This window comes from Cucumis melo, chromosome 1 (genome assembly GCF_025177605.1).
Source record: "Cucumis melo cultivar AY chromosome 1, USDA_Cmelo_AY_1.0, whole genome shotgun sequence".
NCBI lineage: Eukaryota > Viridiplantae > Streptophyta > Magnoliopsida > Cucurbitales > Cucurbitaceae > Cucumis > Cucumis melo.
Genome location: NC_066857.1, coordinates 17,653,770 through 17,668,967, shown reverse-complemented (window position 1 = coordinate 17,668,967; position 15,198 = coordinate 17,653,770). Strand labels below are relative to the sequence as shown.

At 33.5% G+C, this 15,198-nt stretch overlaps 1 protein-coding gene across 1 annotated transcript; it reads left to right on the top strand.

Moving 5' to 3' along the window:
• The first annotated feature begins 10,811 nt into the window (after window positions 1-10,811).
• Window positions 10,812-14,602, top strand: LOC103490366 (phenylcoumaran benzylic ether reductase Pyrc5-like). The gene is made up of 5 exons (XM_008449860.3): window positions 10,812-11,119; window positions 11,482-11,616; window positions 12,247-12,484; window positions 13,714-13,917; window positions 14,232-14,602. Exons 1-5 carry the CDS (start codon window positions 10,937-10,939, stop codon window positions 14,396-14,398), a joined length of 927 nt encoding a protein of 308 aa, XP_008448082.1. The 5' UTR covers window positions 10,812-10,936; the 3' UTR covers window positions 14,399-14,602.
• The last annotated feature ends 596 nt before the right edge of the window (window positions 14,603-15,198 follow it).

Below are 15,198 nucleotides of genomic sequence, written 5' to 3'. Positions count from 1 at the left end.
ATTGATGACCTGATGATACTTGCAGTAGTTGGGATCATTTACCTTTCCAACTTGTCAAGGTCGCTTAGCTGCTTCTCCAGTAGTTGCTCTAGCATGTCTACAATATCTGAATCAAGAAATGCGTAAAAAAAAAATTTGTCATTCTTTTAAAGTCAGACGTCGTCTCTTGCTTCCATCATCCTTCTTTTCAGCTCTTACTTCTTTTCTTTTGAAGAACTTTAGTGTGGTCGTGTTTACGAGCATAGATTCCTTTACAGTGCTCTTCATTATCTTTTCAGCACCCTTCGTCTCTTTCTTATCTTTTCTTACTTTAGGAACAAGAAAATCTTTAGCTCCTCTACTGGCAATGCTTAACTCCATATCATGACCACGAGTTGCTAACTCTTAAAATGTGCATGGTTTTATTCCTTTCAGGATATAGCTTAGTCGGCCCAGAACTCTTTATAGGTCGTGAGCATCTGATGCTCAACAAAGCTGTTCATTGCTTGATCATTGAAATCAAGCACAAACAATCGCTGCACATTACAAACATAACACATTAGATTGGTTAAAGTTAGATATGTTTCAAATGAAATCATATATAAATGTGTAGTGCATTTAATTACCTGGAGGTCGCCCTTGACGACCTCAATGTATTCTCTCCCAACGTCCGTCCACTTAAGACAGCGGACGGGAAATGTCTTTCGCACGCACACGCCTATCGCCTGGCTGAAGCGAACGGCGTGTGGAGAAATAGGCTTCTCCGCTCCAGGGGCGATCGTCATCGGAATGCGCCCATTTATTGCAACGTGGCGCTCTAACTCCAAGAGTCGAGACTGCGCACGTTTCCTAGGTGTCGGAGTCGTTTGTTGAGAAGAAGACCCTGCTCAATAAATAGACAATAACATATAAAGTTAGAAACCCCTACATGAAATATTTGTAAGTTAAAAATGAAGAAAATTCTTAGACTCACCCGTATTGTCGCCTACAGATGACGACCCTCCCGCAATGTTATCTAAATCCTCCTCAAACTGGAGGAACATATCGTCCGTCTCCATAAAATTTGATCGTCGATATGACATAATGACTATGGACATATAGAAAACAAACATTCAATAACCAAATACGAACATATAGCTAGAATCAAAATATATAAACTAGATATAAGTATGTGCATACGTGGTTTAATTTGTCACTATAATTCCTCATCTCTTGCATGTGACAAGTGTTCATCCACATCGTCGTCAGTGACATGACGCACAACCGGTCTTTCAACGATTGTGGGATCAACGTCATTTCTGCATAGAGTGTCATCCTCGATGTGGTCATCCACTTGGTGGCTTACAACAACTTCTACTATATTAATATGGTCATTATGATATCTGCTTCCAATCTGTCTAGATCACTTACTCTTATCGTTCGGGCGCACAAGTCACGAAAAAAATTACATAATTCGGTTATAGCAGTGTATACGTTCTTCGGTAAGAATGCTCGAATACCAATTGGTAGCAGTCGATGTAATAAAACATGACAATCATGCATTTTTAGTCCTGATATTTTTCCCTCTCTTTCATGCACACATCTCGATATATTGGAAACAAATCCATCGGGAAACTTAACTGATTTCAGAAACTTACAAAACTCTACTCGTTCACTGGTAGTCAACGTGTAGCTCGCATGTGGCTTCACCAATCGGTTACCCACTTCTACAAGATGTAAATCCTTTCTTATCTTCAGATCTTGTAAGTCCAACCTAGCATTCGTGGTATCCTTCGTTTCCCTTCGATGTTCAATAACGTACCAATCAAATTGTCACAAACATTCTTCTCAATGTGCATTACATCAAGTTTGTGACGTAACAAAAATCTCGACCAATAAGGAAGATTGAAAAAAATACTTTTCTTCGTCCAATTAAGAGCTCTCTTTCTTTTCTTATCCTGTATTGAAGGATGTTTACTCATAACTGGAAATTCCAACTGATCTAGCTGTTCTAATATTTCATGCCCATTCATCACCACAGGAGGAGCCTTACGCTCTACCTTTCCATCGTGTAGCCTACTTCTACGCCACACATGATTCTGTGAAAGATAGCGTCTATGTCCCATGAAAGATATTCTACCTCGTATCCCGAAGGACGATCTATCACCCATGCATATAGGACATGCCTGATACCCCTTCGTACTCCACCCTGATAGGTCACCATACGCCGGGAAGTCATTAATCGTCCACAACAAGGCTGCGTATAGCTGAAAGAACTGACCTGTAAGAGAGTCATACGTACGCACCCCAAAAGTCCATAAGTCTTTCAATTCCTCAATCAATGGTTGGAGATACACATCAATTTCCCTACCAGGAGATTTAGGACCGAGTATGAGCAATGACATAAAGAAATTTGTCTCTTTCATGCATTTTCATTGTGGAAAATTGTAAGGAAGTAACACAACAGGCCACATACTGTACGAGGTACTCATTTGACCAAATGGGTTAAACCCATCTGAAGCCAAGCCCAAACGCACGTTTCGTGGATCAGAAGCAAAATCAGGAAATTCAGAATCAAAGTGCTTCCACCCCTCTGCATCAGCTGGATGTCTCAAGACATCATCTGTTTCAACACGTTTGTCCCTATGCCATCTCATGTCAGCAGACCCTTCCTGCGATACAAACAAGCGCTGTAATCTAGGTACCAAAGGAAAGTGGCGCAATACCTTATGCGGAATTTTTTTCCCTCTATTATGATTAACCTTGTACCTAGCCTCGCCACATGTAGGACAATGTTGCAACTCAGCAAACTCTTTCCAATACAATACACAATCATACTTGCACGCATGAATAGTCTCATATCCCAAGCCCAAGTCACGAAGTTTTCTTTTTGCTTCATAAAATGAACTAGGAATATTACTATTACACATTGGAAACGCTGCTCTTAAAAGTTCTAACAACATGTCGAACGACTTGTTACTCCAACCATTTAGAACTTTCACATGCATCAACTTAACCAAAAAATTCAACGACGAAAATTCAGAACAACCGGGGTACAACTCATTACGTGCTTGATTCAATAAGTCCTGAAATATATTATTTGTTGTATCTTCATCTATATTTACCCCAACATTCATCGCCATTTCATCTTCCAAACGAAATTCCTCTATTTCCTCTTCATGTTCAATAGGGGCTTGTAAATCATTTAGCATACCAAAGATATCACCTTCTTCATTAAATTGTGTACTACTAGTTCCTTCATTAAAAGGATTACTACTAGTTCCTTCCTCAAAGTTTTCTGTACCTCTATAGCTTAATGACTCTCCATGATACACCCATTCTGTGTAGTAAGGGGATATTCCTATAGTCAGCAGATGTCTTTCCATACCCTCTAATGAGCTCCAATTTAAATTCAAACATCTCTTGCATGGACACCTCAATCGTCCGTAAGCATCAACGTGAAATTTGGCAAATTCTAAAAATTGGGTCACTCCATGTCTATACTCAAGGGATAACTTATTTCTAAGTTTCATCCAACCCTTATCCATAACTGCAGGATAGCCAACACAACCTAATTATTAACAACAAAATACTTCAAAATATCTTCGCATCCTACAAACCCCTCCAAACTACAAAGGCTACCATAACTGCAGGATAGCCAACACAACCTAATTATTAACAACAAAATACTTCAAGCTATCCTAACTACCACCCCTTGATACCAGCAAATTCAAAACAAAAAAGGCTACCATAACTACAGGATAGACATCCCAAACATAGACAAATTCAAAACAAAAAAGGCTACCATAACTGCAGGATAGCCATCCCAAACATAAACAAATTCAAAACAAAAAAGCTACCATAACTGCAGGATAGCCAAAACAAATCTTAACACACATATTACATTCCCAATTCAATTTAACTATTAACTCCCCCCCCCCCCCCCTCCTCCAATTTCAATTTTCAATTCAACTATAAATTCCCCCCCCCCCCCTCCCCTCCAATTTCAATTTTCAATTTTCAATTCAAATATAAACCCCCCTCCCAATTCAATTTTCAATTTAACAATAAACCCCCTCCCCCAATTCAACCCCCATTCAATTTTATTCAATTTTCTAAAACAAAAATCCTAAACCATTCAAATTTCAAATTTCAATTCAACCACAAATTACACACACTCTATACAAAAATACATTTAACAAACAAAAATCTATTCCAAAAGAAAATCCTAAACTAATTTTCATCAAAAAAAAAAACCCTAAACTAAACTTTATCAAAAAAAACCCTAAAACATAAACTTAAACTAAATAAATTTACATATTTCACTTACCTAAAGTGGCAGACGGCGACGAGGAACAACGGCGAGGGCGGTCGGCGACAGACGGCGGCGAAACAAAAGGAAATTTCAACGGCGGCGACTTCTTCTTCTTCTCCTTTCTTTTTCTCCTCCTCTCGGTTTCGCTTCTGTAATTCACAGAACTGAAACGAATTTAAAGAGGATTTCCCGACGCCGTGACGTGGCGTCGGGAAATCCCTCAAAATGCGTCGAGAAAAGGGAAATTCTCGACGCTCATTAAACCCCTTTTCCCAACGTTTCACGCGGCGTCGGGAAAAACCCCTATTTCCGACGCCGCTCCCGACGCACTGTTCACGGCGTCGGGAAAAACCCCTTTTCCCGACGTATTCTTGCCGACGCCTTCGTGGTGCGTCGGGAAAGATGGTTTTCCCGACGCGTTGTTGAGGGCGTTGGGAAAGCCCTTATTCCCGACGTTCTTTATGTCGACGTGCTTTTCGGCGTCGGGAATGCTCCATTTTCTTGTAGTGTCTTTACAAAATAGTTGATTACATACTAGATGATTTAACGAAAGATAGCTGTAATGTTGTTCGACGAGCGGCTGGTTAGAGGATGACTGGTTGGATGCGGAAGAAGATGATCTAGGAGAAAATCACATAGAATATGGAGAAACGATGGTAAAGATGGAGAAGGGGAAAAATCGCGGAGAATATATTGAAGAAGGGAGAAAATTGTGGAGAAATGGGAAAATGACGGTGAAAATGGAGAAGGGAGAAAATCGCACCAATTTCCTTTTTAAAAACGAGGACAATCTTGGAATATGTTTAATAAAAACAAAAAAATTTGCTATATTTACAAATTGTTTAATAAATTCTCATATACTTAATATTTTATACCAAAAAGGTTATACATCGTAAATCATAGTTATTGAAGGTTTGGGTGTATTTTTGACCTAAAATACAAAATCAGCAACATTTTTTTTTAATTTAACCAAAAATTAATATAAATTATAATCTTGTTTTCTACTTATTTTAACCAATCATTCTTTTTGTAATAATATCTTTACATATGGTAAAATTCATAAACTTTTTTTGAATTGTCAATATAGTTCTAATCAAATTCTCGAATAGGATATTGTTCTAATAGAAGTTAAATTCATCTAAATTTTTTATGTAGAGATCAAAACTTACTTTGTAACATAATATTTTTATTTGGTTAATATTATTCGTAGTTTTTAAATTTTATGGAGTAAAAAGAACAAAACAGTTTAAATCATAGAATTCATATAACTTTTTAGTTATTTGAAACTATTGCAATATTTAAATAGTGTAGTTTTAAAACTTCATAAGTACTGAATAAGAAAATTGAGAGGTGACCTTATACTTTAAAAGAATTTTAAGAATTATTTTTAAAAATAACAAAATATTTAAATTATTTATAAAATCTTTAGAGTAAAATTTATCAAATTCTCTATTTTTCATTTAAAATTTTTGCTCTATTTTGTAAATAGTTTCACATCTTTGTTCTATTCATAACAATTTTCTTATTCTTTTTAATCTAAAATGTTCGATTTTCCAAACAACTTACAAAAGCTCCAGATCCAAAATTATTATGTCGAGATTCGAATTTCACTTAAAAAATAATAATAACAATTTGAAAACGTAACGGAGAGCACGTGGTGCATAGGCTGTTTTTTCCCATATTATAACTACGTATAGTGCCTTAAAAAATTATTATATGTCAGGTTGGTTCAACTTAGACTTTTCCTCAAGGAAGAAATAAGAATTAATACGTTTATTATGATACATCCACTTGTCTACTAAATACTCATAATAAAATCTATAATTTATTACTAATAGAATTTTTTTTATCATTATCATTATCATTATTTATTATAATTTATTATGAGAGAAATTTTCATAAATATAACAAAACACGTTACGATTTTAAATATTTCAGATTTGTTCTTCTATTTTTCTTCTCTTTCTCGTTACGATTTTTTTATCGTCTTTTTCCTCTCCTTTTTTTCTGTTACGATTTTTTTTCCATGTCTTCCTTTTTTTTTTTTTTTGCGTTGCAAATTCTTTTCATGTTTTTATCTTTTCCTTTTTTTTTACGTCGTTTAAATTTTGGTAACTAAATCTAAATCAGACAAAAAATAGCAAAATCTAAAAGATTGTATATAAATAATCTTCTTTTTCTCTTCTTTTTTTAGGTCGTTTAAATTTGAGTAACCAAATCTAAACGAACATGTACAAAAAAAATAGCAAAATTTAAAACATCATGTATAAAGAATCTTGAAAAAATTGGAGTAGCCAAATGTAAACGATCGTGTAAAAAATGTAAATAATCGTGTAAAAAAATTCATCGTGTGGACAAATTTAAACGATCATGTATCAAAAGAATTATAAAAAAATCGTTTAGCCAAATCTAAACGATCATGTACCAAATTTAAACATAACCAAATTAAATGATCGTGTAACAAAATTAAATGATAAAATTGAAAAAGTAAAACGTAGACAAATATAAATGACCGTGTATCAAATAATAGTCAAATCTAAACAATCGTACCACATATATTACGTGTGCGTTGTTGACGACATGATTGACGAGATATTTTTCGTATTTTCTACGATAGGCCTGTGGGCTTTTTCCATTCTCGAAATTGTTATAATAAATATTTTACCGTTTTGTTATATTTCTTTCAAAAGAGTTCCTATTATTATTTATTATTAGTACAAACGAGAACATGAAATATGAACTACCGATATTATCTCTTGTCGACAAAGAATTATTAAAAAAAAAAATTCTTTTTTATGCTATATTTAAATTATTTTTATAATTATTTTGAAATGCTTACAATTTTTAATTTCTCAATGCACTATCTTGATATATCCACACAATTGAAATCTAGAGGATCAAGAAAAGGTTCTTTTTTTGGAGCAATCAAAACTCATATATTGGTTGTCACCAAACTACTTCACATTTCTCAATACTTTTACTATCAGGTACAATTTATTATTATTTTTTTCAATAATAAAACATACACGTTTTTAAATTTATTCTTTAAAAAAATTGTACAAAACCCAATGAAACAATCGGAGAATTGTTTTATATTATGAAACTTATGATAATATTTATAGTTAAATATAGTAAATGTAACGACCCAACTCCTTATACTAAGTCGAAGTCATTACTATTTAAAAAAACATATAAGTTTGTAAAGTTTTAAAAATAGAGTAAGCCAAAACCTCAAGTTTTCAAATAATATAAAAATATTTAATAAAGAAAATATGAAATAAGTGTAAAACAAAATCCTAACTCGGGCCCTATCTACTTTTAAAGAAATAAAATAACCAATAAAAAAACTGAAATGCAATACTAAAATCCAAATTTGACATAAGCGGAAGCAAGCATATCCCTATGGTCCACCACGATCACTTCTGGTCACTCGCCAGCTTGCCCTTATTCTTACCTCTGCCTCTGCATGAAAAAAATGGAAATGGAAAGAGTGAGCATAAAAAAATACTCAGTAAGGGACCCCCTACTAGTCCCACTAGGTGCCTGTTAACTCCCTATTAGAGCCCTGAAAAGTGGTACCCCTGAACTAGCACGTCCCCAAACACGTGCAACATGTGCCCCCGTAGGGACAAGCTGGTCCTTGGTAATTCCAAAGGGAATAGCTAAGACGCTCGGGCTGTGAGCGGTCCCGTCGGATCACTCACGTCATGTCTATGTCAATGTCAATGTCAGACTGGTAATCCCGTCAGACTACGCAGTCATAAGTGTGAGCGACCCCGTCGGGTCTTTCCATCATTACGTGTCATAATAATGGTGATCCCGGAGGACACCCATGTGGGTACGACTCTAATAAGAAGCTAACATACACCCTACACATCGCATGTACACGACATCTCATCAATTACATCATAACTTGTCATGCATATCATAATTTCATCAATTCATGCCATAATATACATCAACCATAACGCACCAACCCTAACATATCATATCAGTCATCCCCAACTACTACTATGTCTCTAGAACGAAGACAGTAGCATCGACCTACTATTCACGCTAACCATAAAGTCAATTAGCAGGCACAATGTCAAAATCCGTCTCTCTCTCTCTCTACAATCTTAAGATAGACACTTAGCCATCATCCATACGTAACCATAAATTTATGCAGTTTTTTTGATGTAAATCGAAGGTCTAGTAGGAGCATCTCTTACTTGGAGATTACTCAACAAGTCCTAGCAGTAACAACACGCTCCCCCAAGCGGCCAAAGTCCTAAAGGATCAGGAATCCACAATTTAGTAATTTACCCTCAAGGAAAATTGGTCCAAAAACTCACTTGAAGCGACTTACCCAAGATCAAGGTCGGACTTGGTTTGGACTTAGTTGGACAAATCTCCAGCTCGGCTTCCAATTAACTAAGTCAATTTAATCCAACAACCAATTTAGTTAGGGTCAAAATAATCTTAGTTGGATGGTTAAAAATCAAAATCAACCTACCGTGGCTTACCGGAAAAATGTAGGTCAAAACAGCGCTAAAAGGGAGTTTGGCGGCTCAGTTGGCTCGGCTGGAGAGGCAAAAATCAACTGGTGGCTCGGCTGGAAGATTCGGCTTACTAATACGGCGCAGGCGCGGCTTGAGGCGTGGAGCGGGCGCGCGCGGACGCGGCTGGTGGCGCGGAGCGGGCGTGCGGGCGTAAAGCGGCGCGCGGACCGGCACGACTTACGGAGTGGCTGAAGCGCTCGGGCGCGGGCGTGACGCGGATTGTACGAGCGGACTCGGGTCAGGTTGCGGGCAGGGACGCGGGTCGGCCGACTTCACGCAGTGAAGCGATGCAGTGCGCGGGTCGGTTTTGGGTTCGGGCGACGGCTGAAACGCGGGGCTCAAACTATCGACGACGCGGCGCTGGCCAATGGTCGACGGTGGAACGGGGCGGACTACGACGGGGAAGATGCGAGCGCGGGTTGTTTGCGGCTGACGCTCGGCGGTTCGGACAGCTCTCCGACGCGGCTGAAAGGGTGGCTATCAGCTCGGTGCTTGCGACGGACGCTCGACGGCGACGATCTAGAGGAGGGCGACGACGGCGACTAGGGTTGGGAGAGTTTGGGACTAGGGTTTAGTTGGGAAGATGATGAATAATCTTCCACGCTTTCCAATTCCCTTTTAATAAAAAATAATTATTATTATATTTTTTTATCATTTTTTACTAATTTACTCCAAATAACCTTCACCCATTCTCTCTCTTCATTTAAACCCATCAACTCTCCCCTTTAAAATCAATTACTCTTCCTCTCTCCAATCACATCACCTATACCCTTTCAAAAAAATAATAAATAATTATATTACCTTCATAACATAATTATTTTATCCTTAAACTTAATTAATTATGTACCCGGTCAACAATCATAAATTCCAAACATCAAGACACTTAGATATTTTTCAAATATCTAATAAGATCAAACCTCCACAACGTAAAATACTTCAACGTTTAAAATAATACCCAAAATTTCAGAGTTACACTTAAGATAATAAAAATTTAATTCCTCAAATTTTGGGGCGTTACAGTAAAATATTTATTTTAATCAAGAGTAGATAGACCATACTATTTCCTTGTATTTTGTAATTTTTTTTTTCAGTTTTGCTATATTTTAAAATAATTTTAAAATAATCCGTTTGTTATTATAGGTAAGAAAAATAGTAAGTACAGTAAATATTATCTTTAGTTATATTTTTTTAGTTTCTTTTTCTTTTCTAATTTAGATCGAGAGTCTATCGGAGATTGAAGTTTATAACTAATTGATTTTATTATATTTAAATTTTTTTAAAAATGTTGCTGTACATATTTAATTATTATCTTTAAAATTGTTTTCCATTAAATAGCTCAAATTTAAACACAAAATTCGTTCTCAAAACCTGTTTATTTAACTGCATTGGAAAACTAAAAATATTAAAAGTAACTTTTAAAAACTTGATTTTTTTTTTAAAAAAAAACCAAATTGAGATTTTTAGATGCATTTGTTGATCCTTGAACCACTGGCACTATTTGATTAAAGAAAAAACACCTTGGCATACTCAAAGTTATACTTAAAAATTTTAATTTTCCTTTCCAAACTTGTTATTTTAGAAATTTAGGTAGGACTTCTACCATTATAATTAAGAAATATGCAAATTATTATATAAAATAATTTAAAAAATTAAACTTAATATTAAAAAAAAAAAAAGAAAAAAAAAAAAGAAATAGTTACTAAACGAAATCTACCAGAAATGAAAGTAGAGTTAGTTCATAACCTTAACTTTATGTCGAAAATGAAATAGTTACTAATTTTGTTTTCAAATTTTACGTGGCTATTGGTTGAGAAGGTAAGTGAGTAATATCACTATCTGGATTTGAAGTCACCAACTAACTCAATGTGAGTTGAGTTAACCTAACTCAATGAACGTGGATAGGATTGTGGAAAAGGGACCATATTCTCAAATTCTCATATTTAATAATAATAATAATAACAACAATAATAATAATAATAAAAGACCATTTTTGGGTCTATAAAAATAGGAGTAGCCATATTATTTGGTTTGTATCATCTCTCCTTTTGGTTGTTTGCTTTATTCCCTATTTTTGGTCTGTGTGTGAAAGATTCATACATATATATATTGTTAGCCTCTAAAAATGGGAGATAAAAGCAAGATTTTGTTTGTTGGAGGCACTGGCTATATTGGTAAGTTCATTGTGGAGGCAAGTGCTAAGGCTGGAAATCCAACCTATCTTCTTGTTAGAGAGTCCACTCTTTCTGATCCAGCCAAATCTGACCTCCTCAACAAGTTCAAGAGCTTGGGAGTCTTTTTTGCCATTGTAAGTCACCCCTTTTCATCTACCTTACTAACCTAATAATCTCCACACACACACACACACACATATATATATATATGTATACCATCTTAAATTTTTATGCATCTTATCATTGTTGGACATGGAGTTTATTATTCCATATCTCTTTTGGGTTCTCAGTTTCCTCAACAAGATCTAACATTTTAGTTTTTACCAAAACACCAATTGGGTTTGAGGAGTTTTCATGGTCAACGTGTGGGATTTCATTTCAAAATAGAAGTGACGATCTATCCATCCTTTCTCTCTTTCTATATATATTTATTTATTGGCATTGCTATATTATATATTTTTGGGGTTGTGATTGGTGATTAAAATTATTATTGTAGGGTGATTTGTATGATCATGAAAGTCTAGTTAAGGCTATAAAAGAGGTGGATGTGGTGATTTCCACCGTTGGTGCTGGTCAATTGGCCGATCAAGTTAAGCTCATTGATGCCATCAAAGAGGCTGGCAATGTTAAGGTCAACACATACTTCTCTCATCTGTCTCTTCTTTTTAATTATGCTATTTTGTCTTCATTACGTTTATAATTAAATTATTAATTTGATCAGTTTAATACGTGTTTTGTATTTGAATTTTAACTTTTGTGTTATATTGGAGTTTTCTTTTAAAAAATATCATATAAATCCAAGATACATGAAAGCTTAGAATTTTCATTAAACAGTGAATAATCATCAATTTTAGACGTCATAGATCTACTACATACGATGGTAATATTTGATAAATCTATTAGGTGAAATAGATACAAACTTAAAAATTATATATTTATTTTTATTTTAATCGGAATCAAACTTCCAAATCATGTAGATATGCATATATATATAAATTATTTTCTCTCAAAATCTCACAAAAGCAACTGTACCACTTAACTATTTATTCTCATATTACGAGAAGAGAAAAAAATATTGAGGAATGGAAAATTGTTCAAATTCAATGAAATATCCTAATAATTTTTGGTACATCCTACGTCGTAAATCACCAATGAAACGAAAAATTTAAGTGGATGGATGAAGGTGATAGGAGGGATGTTATATATATTCTGGGTATAAGATTAAAATTAGTTAATTGAGAGAAAATGAGAATGAATGCAGAGATTTCTGCCATCGGAATTTGGAAATGATGTGGATCGTAGTAATGCTGTGGAGCCAGCAAAATCAGTATTTGGTATAAAGGTTGGAATCCGTCGGGCTACAGAGGCAGCAGGAATTCCCTACACTTATGTTTCTTCCAACTTCTTTGATGGCTACTTCCTTCCTTCCTTGTCTCAACCAGGAGCTACCTCTCCCCCAAGAGATAAAATTGTTATCTTAGGGGATGGAACTGCACAATGTAACTATTTCTTTACTCCTTACCCCTTTTTTTTATATTATATTATATACTTTCCTAGCATTATTTAGTTTCATATTGATCATCAATTCCCATTCCATTTTTCAAAATTATGTTTATAAATATACTACTCTTTGCTCGGAGGTACTTTATCTATATATTATTATCTTTTCTACTTTGTTTCCAAACCCAGGGGATCAAGTTAACAAGAAGGGTTATTTTTATAAAAAAAAAAGAAAAAGAAAAAAAAAAAGAAAAAATTGTTTTTATTATTAGAATTTTATTACGAATTATGGATTCGTTCAGAGTAGGTGAAAACTATGGTAAATAAATTAGGAGAAGACATACCTAATTTTGTTTAGAAAAACATAAAATTAAAATAATGAAATTGTTTTCAAAACAGTGCTTTTGTGCTTTTTATTTTCCTCTTTCTAAGAAATGTATATGTGTATTTTCGTCGGTTAAAATAAAATTTTAAAACTCAAATCAAGTTGTTGAAAACTAATTTCTTTGATTGTCATTATTAGGTTTGGTATCAGAACATAATTTGTTAGGGATATTTGTAATAAAACAAGAATGGGAGAATTTTGTGTTTATGAAGTTTACCTTTCTAAACTAGAAAATTAAAAAACAAAATATTTATTGGAAATCTTATTAGAGGTTTTTTTCTAATATATAGTCAAATCAATCCAAATAAAGTATAACAAAATTTTTAGATTTTATTAAATAAATACTAATAAAATCTATAATTTTAATATATTTTGTAAATATTTTCACTAGATTTTTATTTACAAAAATTTATTTGGTTTTTGGTTTTTTGAACATGAATGTAATTGTCCTATATAAAATTAAAATTTCTTTTTTCAAATTCCTAAAGTATTTAAACTATTTTCTATTTTCAAAACTTAGAAATGATTTCGAAAAATGGTGTTAGAAAATGATTTCGAAAAATGGTGTTAGAAAATGATTTCGAAAAATGGTGTTAGAAAGCATATGGAAACATAAAGAAAAACTCATATGTGAGAGTAGTATTCATACATAAAATTTTAAATTTTAAATCTAGAAACTAAATAGTCCTCAAACATATGTTAATATTTTTCTGTTATTTCATGAAATATAGTCTTAAATCTCTTCTAGAACATATTTTGTCTAAGAAAATAGGGTCTGATCAAAGAATGAAAATAAAATTTGATCTTAATGCTGCTGTTTCCTTATGAATTATATATAATCAGCAATATTCAACAAGGAAGATGACATTGGAGCTTATACAATCAAAGCTGTGGATGATCCAAGAACTTTGAACAAGACCCTTTACATTAGACCAGCTGGTAACATCTACTCTTTCAATGATCTCGTTGCTCTTTGGGAGAAAAAAATTGGAAAATCTGTTGAGAAAATCTATGTTCCTGAGGAACAAGTCTTGAAGAACATCGAAGGTTTGTATTCGGTTTTTTCTTTTCTTATGAAATTTATCGTATTTCCTTCCTCATCCCAAACTTTTGAGTTGAGTAATTTAACATGTGATAATACTTCTAAGCTGATTGTTGTCTTCCTAATGTCTTTAATCTTAATGAGATCTTTTTCTAGACGCGATTAAGTATACGATGTGACAAAATATTAATCCATATATAGTTGTTCATGCTTTGATTATAAGTGATTTAAAATACGTCTAAACGATCACAAGAGGTCCTGTTTTTGAAGCAATGTCATTTGAATTAATAGTAATAATAACTTTTTGTTTTTTTTGCAGAGGCTCCACTTCCTTTGAATGTGATATTAGCAATTTCTCACTCAGCATTTGTGAAGGGAGATCATACTAACTTTGAAATTGAAGCATCATTTGGAGTGGAAGCTACAAAATTGTATCCAGAAGTTAAATATACCAGTGTGGATGAATATCTTGATCAGTTTGTTTAGAGATTGTGGAGGAAAAATAAGAATAAAGTCTTGTGTGCTAGTGTTTAAATTGAACATTAAGGAAGGGAAATAAAGGGTTTCAAAGTTGACATGGGGAAATTGAAAATTGGTTACAATGTTAGTAGTAGTAGTTTCATAAAACATTGTTGTTTCATGTTGTTGTATTTTCTGATTTTCGTAATGTATTGCTATGTATTTTCTTCATGTGTGTTCTAAATATTATGGCAAAATCTATGAATGTTTATGAAATTTCAATAAGGGAAAATAATAGGAATGGTTAATTCAAATTTCATTTCTAATTATAAAATACCTATTTGGAATGACTTAATAAAAAAATATTTTTAAAAAATACATTTTTAATTTAAACATTTGCTCTTCACGTGCCTAAGACGATGAGGAGAGGTCGACGTTCTCAAAATTGGTTAATTTTAAAATAAGACAAAAAAAAAAAAAAAAGAATCGTCACTGATCTTTTTTTACAATAAAATCATAAGAAAAATTATTTGCAAAAACTAGAGTTGAGTTTAGAAGTTATTTTTATACTAGGAAGATGTTTATATTCCACACCATCAGTTTAGAAAACATTAGCCAAATTTTATATTTTGAATTGAAATCATTATTTAAATGAAATTCATTTGAAAAAATAAGTTTTTGAAAATGCCTTATTTCAATGTACATCACTCCAATATTTGGATCGGTGATTTTATAAAATAATTGAAAAGCATTCCATCAATTAAAACATATTCTCACCTCAAGTAAGTGAGAAAATTAGTACAATTTTTCAAAATTCACCATATAGG

Bases quoted from the DNA above. Each gene is read 5' to 3' on its own strand.
- LOC103490366 (XM_008449860.3), top strand. From the start codon at position 10,937: ATGGGAGATAAAAGCAAGATTTTGTTTGTTGGAGGCACTGGCTATATT. The intron at 12,485-13,713 runs GTAACTATTTCT...ATATATAATCAG, and splicing joins AGGGGATGGAACTGCACAAT to CAATATTCAACAAGGAAGAT. The intron at 13,918-14,231 runs GTTTGTATTCGG...TTTTTTTTGCAG, and splicing joins AGTCTTGAAGAACATCGAAG to AGGCTCCACTTCCTTTGAAT.